At 38.0% G+C, this 17,789-nt stretch overlaps 1 protein-coding gene across 2 annotated transcripts in view; it reads left to right on the forward strand.

Annotated features, from left to right (window-relative positions):
• The first annotated feature begins 18 nt into the window (after positions 1-18).
• METAP2 (methionyl aminopeptidase 2) overlaps positions 19-17,789 on the forward strand; it is a 28,348-nt gene continuing 10,577 nt past the window's right edge. Inside the window, exons 1-4 of one of the 2 annotated variants that reach the window (XM_049884109.1) lie at positions 19-242; positions 2,487-2,587; positions 9,081-9,135; positions 12,499-12,601. In XM_049884109.1, coding sequence (XP_049740066.1) covers positions 92-242; positions 2,487-2,587; positions 9,081-9,135; positions 12,499-12,601 — 410 coding nt within the window. In that variant the 5' untranslated portion in view covers positions 19-91. Of the gene's footprint in view, positions 243-2,486; positions 2,589-9,069; positions 9,136-12,498; positions 12,602-17,789 lie in introns of both variants that reach the window. The other variant, XM_049884108.1, reaches the window with a different exon arrangement.

Here is a 17,789-nt window from a genome sequence, read left to right on the forward strand (position 1 = left end):
TACCATCGAGAGCAGCTTCCGGAATCGCTGGTTTAAGTGGGTGACGAAGAAGCGGGCCCTTGCCGCTCTGTCTCGCGCTCTCTCGGGCAACATGGCGGGCGTGGCGGAGGGAGCGACCACCGGGAGCCACTTGAATGGCGACTTGGACCCGGACGACAGGGAGGAGGGAGCTGCCTCTACGAATGAGGAGGCAGCCAAGAAAAAAAGACGGAAGAAGAAGAAGAGTAAAGGGGCTGCTGCAGGTAAAGGGTTTTATGTTTTCCCGGTCCCTGCCATGGATGGTCGAACGGCTCAGGCCCGGCTCGAGTGGCAGGGACTGGGGACCCGGAGCCCAGGGCTGGACTGATTTACGAGTCTGAGCGAGTGGCAAGGCACGGGCTACTGATTCTCAGTCGCAGATAGAGGCAGCTTCTCCGGTGGTACTAGAGGGCTGGGTGGGGATGAAATGGAGGAGAAAAAAGTGCCTCAACTTCTCGTGTGGTGGTTCCGGGGTCTCTGGGCCTGAGCCCCTAGATTGGCAGGACTCATGTGCACGGACTGGAAACCTTGCACAGGGCCTCAGTCCTACTGCCTTTTACGTGGTTTGGCAGCCTCCTCAAAAATCCGGTTCTGACCTGCCTCTTTGCTGGGGAAACCTGGAATGTATTTTCGTCAAGGTTGGGGGGGGGGTGGTGGGCAAGTCTTAGTGTCTTGACTGCACATCTCCCCACCATTCTAGATCACTTAGGGATTTTGTTGCTGGCTGCATTTTTGGGGCGGGGGGGGCGCTGTGTGTGCGCGCTCGCGCGCGCCTTCTTATCACTGAGCAGTAGTTGCCGAATATTTGGTGGGGGTGCGAATGTTCACTTGCCTAATACCTTGGGATCGTCAAGCCTTAGGGCTTTAGGCCTGAATTATGATGACTCTTGCGGATTTAGGGAGCAGTCAAGATAGGATATTCTGTGTCGCGGAGTGGGAAATCTCGGGCCTGTAACTTCTAAATCCACTAGTAGGGCAAGGAAAACACAGCTGAAAGTTTACAGTTGGATTATATGCTGAGCTAGGAACTTTACAAATTTTTTTTATTTTTAATAAGTCAATGTTTTTGTTGCACAAGGCCCTTCATTTTAGGAAAAAAATTAATTTACCGGTTTCTAATTAAAATCAGCCAGAGAAAGGAGGGAAATATGGAGAGGCCAAGAGTGATGGATGTGGAGTTGAGAGATGTTGGGAGAGGGTAATCTACATCTTTCAGAAATTTTTGATTAGATGATTAGCTTGCTGTACGCTGAGTCGGATTGGCGTGGGTGGGAGTGGAGGAGGGAGAGTTGTAGTGTTGCTGGGACTGTTCCAGAGTAAAATTTAACTCTAGCACATAGTTTGTTGGCTGTCCCTGGCTTTCGGATGAAATCCAGACTCTTCAGTTTGCCCTTTAACGTCGTCACTAGTCTGGCCCTAATATATTTTTAACAGTTGTATCGCCATACGAATTCTCTACGATAGTTAGAATGTCATTTTTTTAATGTGCTACACACACATATTGCTTCTACAGCTAGATTGTAATCATTTCTAGGTTAGGGACCTGGTTTTGTGTTTAGATGTTTCAGAAGTTTGTTTTTTTGGTAATGGAATAACCCATTGCTGTCAAGTCGATTCCAACTCATAGCGACCCTAAAGGACTGAATAGAACTGCCCCTTATGGTTTCCAAGGAGCAGTTGGTGGATTCGAACTGCCGACCTTTTGGTTAGCAGCTAAGCATTAACCAGTCCACCAGCAAGGCTCCAATAATGGAATATCTTTTCCTATTTCGATATTCCTGAACCCTTGTCGATAACTTCTTTCTCCACGAAGCCCTGAAGATCCTGGGGCAGTCATACATCAGTCCTCTTCTTATTAAGGCCTCTAGGTGAGCTTTGCCTATCTTGAGTACTTGTCTGATAATTAAACTATTTGTTGTAGTCTAATTGTTGAAGCTCTTTAAAGATTTAAAGTACTTAAGGATAAGGACCAGGTTCTACACTTTTGTTTATCCTGTAGCTGATAGCACAGAGGATGCTTAGTAGACATTTTGTTGAATGAATTAATGAATGGACAGTATGACTTAGGGATGAAAGATTTTTTTCTGTCTTGAAACAAGTTCTGTTACGGTCCCTGGTTGGCACAAACGGTTTGCTCTTGACTGTTAACCGAAACATTGGCAGTTCAAACCCACCCATCAGTGCTCTGGAAGAAAGACCTGGTGATCAGCTTCCAAGATTAGAGCCAAGAAAATCCTGTGGATCTCAGTACTACTCTGTAACACATGAGGTTGCCAACGTGTCAGAATTGATTCGGTGGCAATGGATTTGGTTTTGTGTGTGTGTGTTCACAATAATGTTGGTATTTTTGTTTCCAGAACGTTTATCAGAGAAGGAGTTTTCTTTTATGTTTTCCAGGATGCTTACAACATATTCTAGTGAGAAAATATCTATTAGATTTGACTTACGGTATTTTATTTGATTAACAGGGCAAGAAACTGATAAAGAATCAGGAGCTTCAGTTGATGAGGTAGGAAGACAGTTGGAAAGACAAGCATTGGAAGAGAAAGAAAGAGATGATGATGATGAAGGTAAATGGTTAATTTGATCTTTGTGATTAGAAAAGCTAAAAAAATGACATTCTTTAAACAGTAATTTACTTATTTGTCTGTAGAGTTTATTATTCTCTAACATTTCATTTGTTAAAATCCCAATTAAAGCCACAGATAAAAAGGAAGAAATATTTATTAGGAAGTCTTTAAAAGGTTAGATATGTTGAATGGCTGCTCAGATAACACAGATCGAAACTTTTAAAGATGTACTTGGTAGAAAGCCAAGTAGTGGGTGAATACAAAGATAAAATTGAGATTGTTTATTTAACATTTTTGAACGACAACTATGTACTAGGCACCATCCTAGGATATTTTCACATGCATTCACGTTTTATCCTCTCAAAACCCATCAAAGTATATGCTGTTCTCATTTTATAGATCAGGAAGTGGTGGTTATGTTGTCTAATGTGACACAGCTACTATGTATAGAATAGAGCCAGAATTTCAAACCTGGGTCCTGATCCCAAGTCCGTTCGTTTTACACTCTATACCAGAGCTACTTGATTCACAAAGGAGCATATTGGAGTGCATCTGAACTCCTTAAACTCCCTAACCGTAGTAGCGTCTTGTGATATTTTGGTGCTATAAAATTCCTTTTAAGACAGCAACTGCTGGATTTTTATCAGTAAGACAGTGGAGAGAGAGAAAATTAGGTAAGAGAACTATTATACTACAGCCCTTTTTGGCATAGAGGAAGATGGGGCTTTCACATTCTTGAAATTAGTAATTATCTGCTGCTGTGGCCTCTTGCTCTACCTCAAGCACTGCTAACCTTGATTTCTGCCTTTCAACCGTTAGTAACAAATCCCTGCTCTACTTTTTAAGTATTGTTAGGGAAATGCAGAGCAGTTGTTTGTTTTTCTTTTAAAAGAATGTATTCTCTGCCTTCAAGAAGCTTATAGTCTGAATTTGGTGAAATGCTGAGATTCAAGGGAATAGTTTGCTTTTTTTCTTAAGCACACTTTTTGTCCATTCTACCTTGTTTTTTTTTTCTTTTTTTACCTTGGTTTATGCATCAGATTCTGAACATATTTTGAGGTCTTCACAAGAAATGGGTTTTTTTGTCTCAGATAATATAATTGGTTACTCTAAACTCATTCTGTAGAATATCACAGAGTTAATCTTGAAGTGTGCTCCTGTGTCTCTACAAAGTTACATGAACCTCTTGACATTGAAGGGGAAAATTTTTGCTTGTCAGAATCTTAGGAATATAGGTAGTTTCTTCCAATTTGGGCTAATTGATTTCCTGATTCATCTTGCTAATCAGGTTTTTGGGAGGATGGAAAGATAGTGTTTTAGAATCTCTCTCCTAAAGGAACTGATGGTATGGTAGTGTCTTAGTCATCTAGTGCTGCTGTAACAGAAATACCACAAGTGGATGGCTTTAACAAAGAGAAGTTTATTCTCTCACAGTCTAGTAGGCTAGAAGTCCGAATTCAGTGCGCTGGCTCTAGGGAAAGGCTTTCTCTGTCTGTCCACTTTGGAGAAAGGTCCTTGTGATATATCAGTCTTTCCTTGGTCTGGGAGCATCTCAGTGCAGGAACCTCAGGTCCAAAGGATGCGCTCTGCTCCTGGCACTGCTTTCTTGGTGGTATGAGGTCCCCATGTGTCTGTGCTTGATTCTCTTTTATATCTCAAAAGAGATTGGCTTAAGACACTATCTAATCTTGTAGACCTCATCAGTATAATTGCCACTAATCCATCTTGGAAACCCTGGTGGCATAGTGGTTAAGTGCTGCAGTTACTAACCTAAAGGTCAGCAGTTTAAATCCACAGGGTGGTCCTTGAAAACTCTATGCGGCAGTTCTACTCTGTCCTGTAGAGTTGCTATGAGCCGAAGTCGACTCGACAGTAACAGTTGATCCATCTTATTACATCGTGGTGATAGGATTTATAACATGTAGGGAAATCACATCAGAAAATAAAATGGTGGACAATCATACAGTCATACAAGGGGATTATGACCTAGCCAAGTTGGGGGACACAGTTCAGTCCATGACAGGTGGGGAAACAAAACACGAAGGTACCAGTACCTGCAATAAGTTTTATAGAAATTTTTAGGTGGAATTGTGGGCTAAATGCTAAAGGAAGTCTCATTGGAAGGACTGGGACTTGAATAACACCAAATCGAAGAGACCACTTTGGGATGAGACAATGCTGATGAAGTATTCAAAGCATAGTGAATAGTGCAAACTATCCATATTTGGTGGTTCATTGAGGGAGCCTTTGTGCATTTTTTTAGAAGAGAAGAATGTTAGGGAAAAATAATCTTCATATGTACACAGGGTTGTTTAGAGCAGAGGGAAAGTATAGGAAAGGCAGTGTGCTGCAGATAATACATTCAACAAATGTTTTAAGTTAGGTTTATTAAGGTATAGTTTGCCTAAACTTACATTCACCTTTTAACGGTATAGCTTGGTGAGTTTTAACAGATCAGTAGGATTGTTATGAGCCAGAATCAATTCCACAGCAGTGGGTTAGGTTTATACAGTTGTGTAACCACCACCACAACCAGGACAAAGACCACTCCATTTTAACATTTCCTTTTCTATAGAAAAGTTACCTGTGCCTTTGCAGTTGACTCTTGATCCACCCCCCAGTTCCTGGTAGCCACTGATCTGTTTTTTGCCCTATAGTTTTTGTCTTTTCTGGAATATCATAAATGGAATCATTACAGAGTGTAGCTTTTTTCATTATTATAATACTTTTCAGAGTCATCTAGTTGTTGCATATACCCATAGTTCATTCCACTTTTATTGCTGAATGGTATTCCATAGCATTCCAAATTTGTTTATGTATTAGTTGAGGGATATTTGAGTGGTTTCCAGTTTTTTGCCATTAGGAATAAAGTCCCTATAAACATTTGCATGCAGGTCTTTTTTGTTTCTCTTGTGTAAATACCCAGGAGTGGGATTGCAGGTCATATGGTAAGTATATGTTTAACTTCATAAGAAACTGTCAAGAAAGGGCCATATGAACCAGAGACTAAATCAGCCTGAGACCAGAAGAACTAGATGGTGCCCTGATGATGGTGCCGGATGACTGCCCTGAGAGGGAACACAACAGGGAATCCCTGATGGAGCAGGAGAACAGTGGGATGAAGACTTCAAATTCTTGTAAAAAGACCAGACTTAGTGGTCTGGCTGAGACTAGAGGGATTCTGGAGGTCATGATCCCCAGGCCCTTTGTTAGCCCAAGACTGGAACCATTCCCAAAGCCAACTCTTCAAACGAATTGGACTAGACTATCAGACAGTAAATGATTCCGGTGAGGAATGAGCTTCTTGGCTCAAGTAGGCACATGAGACTATATGGGCAGCTCCTGTCTGGAGGCAAGATGAGAAGGCAGAGGGGACAGGAGCGGGTTGAATGTTCATAGGGAACACAGGGTGGAAAGGAGGAGTGTGCTGTCTCATTAGGGGGAGAGCAGCTAGAAGGTATGTATACGTTTTTGTATGAGAAACTGACTTAATTTGTAAACTTTCACTTAAAGCGCAATAAAAACAAAGAAAAAAAGAAACCGTCAAACTTTTACAAAGTGCCTGTACCATTTTGCATTCCTATCAGCAACAGATGAAAGTTCCGGATCCCCTACGTTCTTGTAAGCACTTGGTATTGTTGTTTTTTTTTTTTAAGCCATTCTGATAGGTATATAGTGGTATCTCATTTGCATTTCCCTGATAACTAATGATATTGAACATCTTTTTGTATTTTTATTTGCCTTCTACATGTCTTTAGTGAAGTGTTAAAATCTATTGTCCGTTTTTTAATTGGTTTTTTTGGGTTGTTGTAAGAGTTCTTTATATATTCTGGCTATAAATTCTTTATCAGATAAATGTTTTACGAATATTTTCTTCCAAGCTGTGGCTTGTCTTTTCATTATTTTCAACAGTGTCTCTCAAAGAACAGACATTTAAAATTTTGATAAGTCCAATTTACCGAATTTTTTATTTGTGGGTCATACTTTTTGTGTTCTAAGAAGTAAATCATTGCTGCCTCCAAGTAAGTCATGAAAATTTTCTGCTATGCTCTCTTCAAGAAGTTTTGTGTATTATTAGCTGTTGTATTTAGATCTGTAATCCATTTAGAATTAATTTTTATATGTAGTACAAGGGTTCAGTTTTTTTTTCCTTTTTTTGCATATGGATGTGCAGTTGTTATTCAACAAGTATCAGTTGATATTGTGAAGTGCTAAACATCTGACGTATACAGAAATAAATATGAATAGTCTCTTACCTATTGAGGATCTCCTAGGATGCTGTGGAAGATAAAAAGCAAACCAAACTCATTGCTGTCGAGTCGATTCTGACCCATAGCAACTTATAGGACAGATTCAAACTGCCAACCTTTTTGTTAACAGCTGAGCTCTTAACCACTGTGCCACCAGTGGAAGATAAACATACAAAATTATGAATTGCAATATACTACAATGAGTGAAACTATAAGCATATATAGTTTAATGTTCAGATCCTGGCTCTACCACTTATTACCTTTGTAAGTTACTTAACCTTTTGGTTTCGTTCAGCTTACTCTCCCATGAAAAGAGGCTGATTATGAGGGCACTCAGTACTGTCCTGGCACAAAGAGTTCGATAAATTGTGGTTGTTATTCTGTGCCAACACAGACCTTAGACATTGGATAAAATAATTATCTTCAGAAGGATGATGGAGTATCAAAGGACTATTTGATTCCGTTTTAAAGATGAGTAAACCATGGTAGAGAGACCAGATACTACCTTGTCTAGGTCACACAGCTGGAAGAATTTGGTAGTCTGTGTTTAAAATTGTCTATATATGCTACACAATTGAAATAACATTTCACTTATTAAGAAGGACTTAGAAGGTAGGGGAAACCCTGGTGGCGTAGTGGTTAAGTGCTACGGCTGCTAACCAAAGGGCTGGCAGTTTGAATCCTCCACGTGCTCCTTGGAAACTATGCGGCAGTTCTCCTCTGTCCTGTAGGGTGGCTATGAGTCAGAATTGACTCAATGGCACTGGATGGGTGGTGGTGGTGATATGTGCTAAAGCATTTGTTTTCAGGTATTGTATGTAGCACTAGTATAGTGTAGACACTGAATATTCTTCAAGAGCAAAGACTGTTTGTGTACTGTTGTATCTCTATTGCCTGGCAGTTAATAAACATTTATTGGTTGGATGAGTGGATGAATAAATTAATTTAATGAGGTTACTTTTAAAGTTGTAGTACAGATTATGTGGATTAGATTATATGACGTGGGGGACGTTAAAAAATTTTTTTTCATATTTTTCTTGCTAGGCTTTCAAGTCTATAATAATAAGTAAGCCATATTTGTGTTGCTGTTCAACTCTTCTAACTAGTAGATTCTTATTAATTTTATAAAATTGAACATACAGTTGCAATTTAGTTAGTAAGTAAAAAATTGCTAATTATTGGCAGCTTTGTATGTTCAACCTATGTAAGCCATAGATCATGTTATCACTCTCTTTGCTAAACTGCTGCTTGCTATTTCCCATTTGAGTGAAAGAATAAGTATAAATAATACAAAATAAACTAAAAGCTTTTATTCATTTATTGAGCAGATAGTGAACACTTACCACATGCTTAATTTAAAAAATGGTGTCTAATTTTTAAGGAATTTACAGACTAGTAGGGGTCAACTGTTGCACGTTTGTGTGATAATTACAATAGAAGAATATAGTGGTAACAGTGTTTTCTTTTATGGTTCCTGTTATTCTTTAAAATTCACATGAGTATTGCACTCTGCTCCATGGTGCTCGTACCTCCTGTATGTGGTTTGACCAATTTACTCCCATACTGATTTTTGAGTATAATTTGACGTAGAAGGAGAATTTTTGTTCTGATAACAACATTACAGGGAAAGAGTTTTTAAAAAAATACGAGACCCCAAATATCCCTCCGTACAAAATCAGGAAGACTGGATTAAGAATCAGATGACATATATTTTTGGTCCAGTTCTGCCATTTACCAGTTTGAATGTTTTGGGGAAGTTCCATAAACATTTGTTGTTAACTTAGGGGTGCTTTGAGGATCAAATGAGGTCATGAAATACAAGTGTTTAACTGCCAAGCAGGTGTAAACTGTAACTATTATTATTGTAGATGAAGTCACAGAGCCATTCTATTGATATTAAACTAACACTAGTTATTATCCCTTGCTTTTTAAAAAGGAAGTTATTTAATACTTTATTCTTAATGTCTCATCCAACAATTTTTTTAGTAGAGTAAAGTAAGTCAAAGTAAAGTTTGCTACTGCTTTTAATCACGCAAGTTAAATTCTGATAATTAAAGCTAGCAATATACAAAATTATTTTCTAAGAATATTGGGTCAAGTTTGTCTTATGCTATTTAAGATGAGTTGTGCATGTGCATACTTGTATATTTGTGCTTGCTTTATCCTTCTGCTTATGAAGCTTAAGTTAATATGTACCTGAAGTTAATATGTACCTGAAATTGTCTTCTTAGATGGAGATGGTGATGGAGATGGAGCAGCTGGAAAAAAGAAGAAAAAGAAGAAGAAGAAGAAAGGACGTTAGTGTCTTAAGTTGCTCTTACTTGATATAAGTTAGAAGTGGCTGTTGTCTGGCAGGTTTGAAGAATAGGTTTCAAATTGTTTAAGATCCGGTATATGTGAGGGAAATAAACCTAGTCTTAATAGAGGTAGAATTTTGGTAAAATCAATAACTAGCAAATACTTCAGTTTAACAGTCTTGTTGGTATTTTCTTTAGTTGTTATGCAGCTAAGGGATTTTATACAGGTTGGTTGCATTTTACTGCAAATTAGTACTAGTTTCTAGAAATTTTATAATTTAAGACTTGTATAATTCAAAGAAAAATTCTCTCCAAGAATGGTTAAAATGGTGCCACTATGTGGTAATAGGGTAAACACAGTTTGAGGCTTACTGCCATCTTTGGAATTAGGAGATTCTTGATGAATATTAAATGAGGAATCCCATTATTTAAAATTTGTGCATAGTGAGATTATTAATAATTTTTATATTGCAGTAAATTTGAATTTGCATAAAATATGATCTCACTCATGTTTTGTTTCTATAAATGGCATAACCAGACATCTTCAGGGTCATGAAAACATGTTAGGGAGACTGTATAGTATTCTGAATCTCAACCAAGAGATTCAGAATACTTAAGATGCCTTTGGCCTATTGAGGACCACAGAGTGTCTGGTTACACCTTTCTTTAAAATCTTTCAGGCCAAAATTCTGTGAATCAGAATTTTGGGGGCTTGGCTTCCATTTTTATTTCTTTGTGTTGACAGAAAAAGTTAAAAGCTCTTGGCTCTGTCAGTCATTATTCCCATGGTGTGTTTCTTCCTGTTCATCCTTGCTACTCTCATAAGCCATTCTTGTCTCTAACCTGTGAAGGTGCATGAGTTTGTATTTAATGAGCACAGGTTCCCTGTTTTTCAGGAATCTGCCAGGGATTGTGATGTCCTATTACTTCCATCCAAAATTGTTACAAAAGTGTGACTATAAGAAATACTGTTTCTCCTGATTAGTCTAACATTTGCCCCTCAACGAAGGCAGGCCAAGTGGGAGAAGTGTGAAGGGGCTGTATTTGTCCTTGATAGAGTTCTTTTACTGACAGACGCTTTAGTATGATGTCGTCAATTTTTATTGTACCTCCTCTGAAGATGTTGAATTTCTTGTTCATTCTTTTTCTTTATGAGCACTCTCAAGAGACTTTTTTTTTTTGGCGAGGCGGGGGCGGGGGGCTCTTGTGCTGGTATCAAGAGTAATGTGCGTCTCTAAGTAGTCGATCTGTTTTTAAATCAGAAACACTGTCAACTAGGCAAGTAACCTGGCTTCCCTTTTTATGTTGGCTACTAGAGGACTTAGAGCCAAATCTGTGGTTTTGTATTGCCCTTATTTCAGATTCTTTTTTCCATTCTTTTCCTTGATTTGATTTTTGCTTTCTGGTTTACTTCGAATGTATCATATTTGTGTATTTTAGATATTCTTGTAGGCAGTCTTAAATCACTTCTGGATAATCCTAAATAATATAATCATGAGCAGTTCACTCAACCACTTTGCCTTATTTTCTTTATAAAGTAAAAGAAAAATAATATTAACAATAATTGAAGTTCAGATTATTATAGGTTATACATAGTTTTATATAATCAGTTGGATATGGTATATTATATTATAATTTTCAAAGGTCATCCAAGATTTCATCTGATTCTTCATTTTATAGATGAACAAATGGAGGTTTGGCACCATTTAGCCATTTGTCCAAGTCACAGCTAATAAGTCGTAAAGGCTAGACTTGAACTGTGACCTTTTGATAACAAATTTTTTATGCTCTATATGAGTCGGAATCGATTCGATGGCACTGGGCTGGGTTACTGATCTTTTTGAGTTCTTTAACTGTCATGTCTTAATGATTTGTGGATAATGTAAAAGGCATCTTATCAGATTGTATCTTATGAGATAAAGCTGGGGGTGACCAGGTGATAATTTGGTTGACAAAAACCAAGATTTCAAAAGATCAGGGTCACTGGGTTGACATTAACAAACAGAAATTTAACAGGGACAGTAATAAATTAGTGTAGGAATTCTTAACAATTTTGAATGCTAGCACAGTGTGAACCAAAAAGCAAGGAGTCTTAAGTTATCTCAGTAGCAGTAGGATTTTTAGAATAAACAGTATAATCTTATACTAAGTTTACCTTATCTGGACTATTAATATAAGTCAATTCTGGTACCACCTTAAAAGGGATATTGACAAATTCAAGATTGGTCAGTATGGCTGAAAGTGAGAAAAACCATATCCTTTAAAGTGGTTAAATGCACTAGAATTGTTTAACTCAGAAAAAGACAACTTGAGAGGGATGAAGAAACAATCAGTAGCAGTGGACGGTAGTTATTTGTTGTTGTTTTTAATAACTTCAAAGAATAGGGCTGGGACTCCTAGGTGAAAGTAACACGGAGACAGATCTAGTGTAGGAAGAGCTTTAACAGTTGCAGCTCTCCCAGAATGAATGAATTAGCTTGGGAGACAGTGCCTCTATTGTCTGGAGTCAGGATGTCCGGGGTGTTAGAAAATTCCTGCATTGAGTGTAAGATCGAATTAGATGACTTCTAAGATCTTTTTTGATTTTATAATTTTAATGACCCTCAACGAGATGGATTGACACAGTGGCTGCAACAATGGGCTTAAGCATAACAATGATTGTGAAGATGGCACAGGACCAGGCAGTGTTTTGTTCTGTTGTACATTGGGTTGCTGTGAGTCGGAAGCGACTCAATGGCACCCAACAACAACGATGCTCCCTCTTAGGAACATGTTTAAAAAAAAAAAACCCACTGCTGTTGAGTCAATTCCAACTCTTAGTGACCCTATAGGACAGAGTAGAACTGCACCATAGAGTTTCCAAGGAGCATCTGGTGGATTCAAATTGCCGACCTTTTGGTTAGCAGCCGTAGCACTTAACTGCTATGCCACCAGGGTTTCCTCACACCTAGTGTACCCTTGAAATTTTTTTTCTTGTTTTCTTAATACCTAATGGGTTTGTGGTTTTTCTTTATTTATAGGACTCCGTATTTTCTTGTTGATTCTTTAGTTTTTATTTGTGAAACCTAGTCTCCATGCTATCCCACCCCCAATGTACTGAATGGAAAAGAAATTACATTAGAAGTGTGCTTTTTGTCAAGGCATATCCTGTTGGAAAATATAATGGAGTTCTGAGGACTTGAATATTTCTGTTTCTAAGCAGCAGTACTCAGAAAGGTGGTGACCAGCATGGTGAAGTGTTTTCTGTTTTTAACTGTAAGAAGATGGCAAAGGACATAATAACAACCATTAAGAATGAGAAAACTAATGTAAACTAATTTTTTTTTAAACTATGGAAATTAATACTTTATTTGTATCTCACAGCAAAAGTTCAAACAGACCCTCCCTCAGTTCCAATATGTGACCTGTATCCTAATGGTGTATTTCCCAAAGGACAAGAGTGCGAGTACCCGCCCACACAAGATGGGTAAGGACCATAAAATAACTTCAAATTTAACTTTTGAAAGTTGTAGTTTAGCAGTAAAGCAGATTTGATTTTTCTCAGGACTTTGCTCCACTAACTTAAAAGTTTATGAATTTGTTGCAGAGAAAATATAGTAGAAGCCCTCTTACCCAAAATGATTGAGACCAGTAGTAGATTGGTTTATCAAAAAAGTAGGGATCACTTTGAAGAGTGGCATCTTGGGTCTTAAACGCTAGCAAGCAGCCATCTAAGATGCATCAATTGGTCTCAACCTACCTGGATCAAAGGAGAATGAAGAACACCAAGGACACAAGGTGATTACGAGCCCAAGAGACAGAAAGGGCCACACGAACCAGTGACTACATCATCCTGAGACCGGAAGAACTAGATGGTGCCCAGCTACAACCAATGACTGCCCTGACAGGGAACAGAGAACTCCTGAGGGAGCAGGAGAGCAGTGGGATGCAGACCCCAAATTCTGATAAGACCAGACTTAATGGTCTGACTGAGACTGGAAGGACCCTGGTGGTCATGGACCCCAGACCTTCTGTTGCCCCAGGACAGGAACCATTCCTGAAGCCAACTCTTCAGACATGGATTGGACTGGACAATAGGTTGGAGAGGAATGGTGGTGAGGAGTGAGCTTCTTGGATCAGGTGGACACTTGAGACTATGTTGGCATCTCCTGCCTGGAGGGGAGATGAGAGGGTGGAGGGGATTAGAAGCTGGCGAAAAGGACATGAAAAGAGAGAGTGGAGGGAGAGAGCAGGCTGTCTCATTAGAGGGAGAGTAATTGGGAGTGTGTAGCAAGGTGTATATGGGTTTTTGTGTGAGAGACTGACTTGTAAACTTTCACTTAAAGCACAATAAAAATTATTTAAAAAAAAAAAATAGGGATCACAAGGAGATAGAGGGGAGGGAAGTACTGTGCTGTCTCATCAGAGGGAGAGCAATTAGGAGTATATAGCAAGGTGTATGTAAATTTTTGTATGAGAGACTGACCTGATTTGTAAACTTTCACTTAAAGCACAATTTAAAAAAAAAGTAGGGATCATTAAAAATAACAATCTTTGTAGATAAACATTAAAACAAATTTGTTATTTGTATTCACTGCTCTTGATATTTGAGCATAGATTTTCATTGGAGTTCCATTTTTTTTTTCTTCTTTTTCCATAAACTGTATCCATGATGCATTATCTGTGGTTTCCAATTTGAGTTTCTGTAAAAGAACAGGAACTGACTAATATGTAAGGACTGATGCCTGTATCTTTACAATTTTTTTAAACCATTTACATTTTTTATCTACACATCATTTGACAGAAGTATTTTTTGGTGACTTGCCTTAATTGAGACTTTTCAAGGGAGCCAATTTAGTTTTCACAGAAACAAATTCTTGTTATGTAATGAGTAATTACAGTTCAGAATTATTGTAACAAGTACAAATGGCTTAAACAGGTCTGGGAACAAATTCACCTGATTCTTAGAAGTGTTCTTAAAGGATACATTTCATGTGGTGAGCAGGAGCTTGCTCAGAGAGAATATACAGAGTGGTTATGAGATTGGAAGCCAGGACCAAACTATCTGCATTTCAGTCCCAGCTCTAACACTTAACAGCTTTGTGACTTGAGCAAGTAACTTACCATGTCTGTGCTTTCATTCCCTCTTGCATAAAAAGGGCATTTCATCAGATTGTTGTGAGAAAAAATAATTACATATATTAAGCACTTACAAGAGTGACAGACACATTGTAAGCATTCTAGCTACTTCTATGATAATAATTATTGTTATTCAGAATAGTAGCCTGTCACGCATTAATATTTAGAATACTGTGAGCATTGATCAGTATGTTTTAGAGAGTAACTCAAGAGCATTGGTTAATCCAGTGGTCCCAATAGTTGGTCAAGAAAGCTTCTACTGTAGTGTTTGTTATTTTATAGGCCTGTAAAGACATCATTGTTTTTCTTTAAACATAGAAAAGAACGTAATGTTATGTTTTCAACTCTTTTCCCACCCAGTTGTGAATACTCTTAGGATATAAGTTTCTGGTATTTTAGGACATGGGCTTCTTTGCATTTGAATTCATCAATCACTGTCCCTGCCTTAAAGCATTTATTTTTAAAATGTCACAGACACATGTAATTTTAATTCATGAAGTCCCATAGTACATATAATGTAATCACATTTTTAAGTATAATCTTTTAAAATCTTTTTTTTTTTTTTTTCTCTTTTTGGCTTGTTTCCTCTTCCTTTTCTTTGTTCCAGACCCATATTAACCGCCGAGCAGGTAGCCTTCTGTAATTTTTTATGCTCATATATGTGGACATACAGGCCTGTGTTTACAATAAAGAGAATATTTTGGTTATTATTTTACAAAAATGAAATCGTAGGCACACTTTCCTCTACCTTGATTGGTGTTAACCTTTTGCAAGTCTCTCCAGGTTGACCAGAATAGCTCTAATATTCCTTCGAATGGCTTTATAATACTCCATGGTGTGAATGTACCATACTTTGCTTGACCATTCTCTAATTGGTGGGCATTCATTTTGTCTCCAATATTTTTTGCTACTGTAAAGCATTCTGCAATAAACATCTTTCTTTATACATATGTATCCTCTTATACCGGCAGTTTTATGTGATAGTTTCTAGGTGTGGGATCCCTGAATCAAAGAATATATCAGTACATTTCCCAGACTGCCAGTGAGTTTGAGTATCTTTTGATTGTTGGCTTTGTGTATGGTACCTTTTGCTCATCCATAAGTTTTTCTAATTATTCATTCTGCTCCACTGATGTATTTGCCCATCCCTGTGCTGGCACTGTTTTGATTTGATGTCAGAAGTATTCTTATAATTTGGTAAGGCAAATCATTTTCCCCCTTCAAACACACTCAACCGTAGTTCTTTTTTTTATACACTCCTTGGCTGTTTTCAGTCATAGTCACACACACACAGAAATGCCCTTGTGGAATTCTGATTGGAATTGCATTATGTTTATTAGTTTTTGAAAATTAATAATTCTGTCACATTCTCTTATTATCCAGTGTCAAGGTATATTTTTCCAGGTAGGTCCTGTCTCTTGTTAAAGTTATTCTTAAGTGTTTTATGAGTTTTGTTAGTGATGTGAATGAGATATTTTAATTCCTGTTTCCATTTCTGGATGCTAATTGGTAGAGGGGAGGAAAGCCATTGATTTTCTATACTTTTTGACAGGCAGTTAATATTTTCAAGATAGATTTACACTGCAAAAGAGTTTTATAGTACCTTTTTAAATTTGCTTCATGGCAGTAAAGAAACCCACAGTATTTCTAATGCCTGAATAATGTACTCTGTATATACCATAGTTTATTTGCCCAATTCTCTTTTATTTTACATATAGTTTCTTTCTAGTTACTACTACGAACAGTGCTGGCAGATAAATATCCTTACATTGTTTCCTACTCTTTATAATAAGAATTTTCAAACACAGAAAGGGTTGAAAGAATATTATAATGAACTCATTGCCTAGATTGACTAGTTCTTAACATTTTGCCGTGTTTGCTTTATCTCTGTATATGTATGTCTTGTTCTTGTTGTTGAGTTTCTGATTTTGCTGGGCCATTTAAAAATAACTCTCAGACATCTTGACTCTTCACCTCTAAAAGCTTCAAGCATCTCCCCAAAGTGACATTCTTCAAATTATCATTTCTAATTAACAGTAATTTGCAACTATCATGTAAATACCTAGTTCATATTTAGATTTTTTCCAGTTGTATTCAGAGCATCTTTTTAGCCGTTTCCTCTACCCACTTTTGCACAAAAGCAGGATGTGATCATGGAGCCCTGGTGGCACAGTGGTTAAATGCTCTGGTTGCTAACCAAAAGATTGACGGTTAGAACCCACCAGCCAGCCACTCCACGAGAGAAAGATGTGGCAATCTGCTTCTGTAAAGATGTACAGCTTTGGAAACCCTATGGGGCAGTTCTGCTCTATCCTATACAAAAAAAAAAGCAACAGCAAACCGGTTGCCCTCAAGTTGATTCTGACTCATAGCGACCCTATGGGACAGAGTAGAACTGCCCCAATTGGTTTCCAAGGAGCACCTGGTGAATTTGAACTGCCAACCTTTTGGTTAGCAGCTGTAGCTCTTAACCACTATGACACCAGGGTTTCCCACTCTGTCCTGTAGGGTTGCTGTAAGTCGCAATTGATGGCAACGCCTTTGGATTTTTGGGTTAATCAAGGTTCGTGTGTTGCGTATGGTTAGGGTCCCAGCTGCTTCTCTTTCCCACCATCGCATTGACTTTTTGAAGAGGCTGGGCCAGTTCTAGAAAGTTTCACATTCCGGGAATTATTCAGTTGTTTCCTTGAGGTGTCATTAAACTTTTTCCTCTATACATGTATTTTGTGTACAGTGAAATTAGGTATAACAGCTTGATGGGATTTAGATTAAAATTTTTTGATAAGAGTTATACCATAAGTAATGTTGTGTACTCCATTATCATATTCCATTGCATCAGATGCTGTATCAGTTTGTCCTACTATTAATTTTACTGAGTTTGATCACTTGGTTAATGTGACTGCCAGCTCTTTCCTTTTTAAAGGTACTGTTTTCTTTTTGCATTTCCAAGTAACCTGTGGGGGTACTTTAATACCATTGACCTATCCTTCAACAGCCTTTCACCTAATTGTTTTAATAGCCATTGGTGATTCTAGCTTTATCATTTATTTCATTGGGGACTATAAAATGATTAATTTCTAATTCATTCCTTCCACGTTCGTTAGCTGACATTCTTCTATAAGAAGAGTTTTCTCTCATCAACGGGGGGACAACTATAGTTTCTTCTTAAAGGCAGGATCAGTGCTTTATTTTTTCTCTTTAAGTACCAGTTTTCGGAGGAAGGAGTCGTCATGTTTGCATGCATTTAAAATTATTTTTGTGTTATAGGCAATGCATTTTTTTTAATAGTTTTTGTAAATATGGCATATAAAAAACAAAAAAAACAAACCCACTGCTGTCGAGTCAATTCTGACTCATAGTGAAGCGACCCTATAGGATATAAAAAAAATAGTGCTCTAAAAATCCTTATGAAAGCTGACTGCCACATCTTTCTCCTGGGGAGCGTCTGGTGGGTTCAAACCCCTGAAGTTTTGGTCAGCAGCCAAGCACTTAACTACTGCACCACAAGTGCTCGTTTGCTTTAAAAATACAAATGT

Source organism: Elephas maximus, chromosome 4 (assembly GCF_024166365.1).
Source record: "Elephas maximus indicus isolate mEleMax1 chromosome 4, mEleMax1 primary haplotype, whole genome shotgun sequence".
NCBI lineage: Eukaryota > Metazoa > Chordata > Mammalia > Proboscidea > Elephantidae > Elephas > Elephas maximus.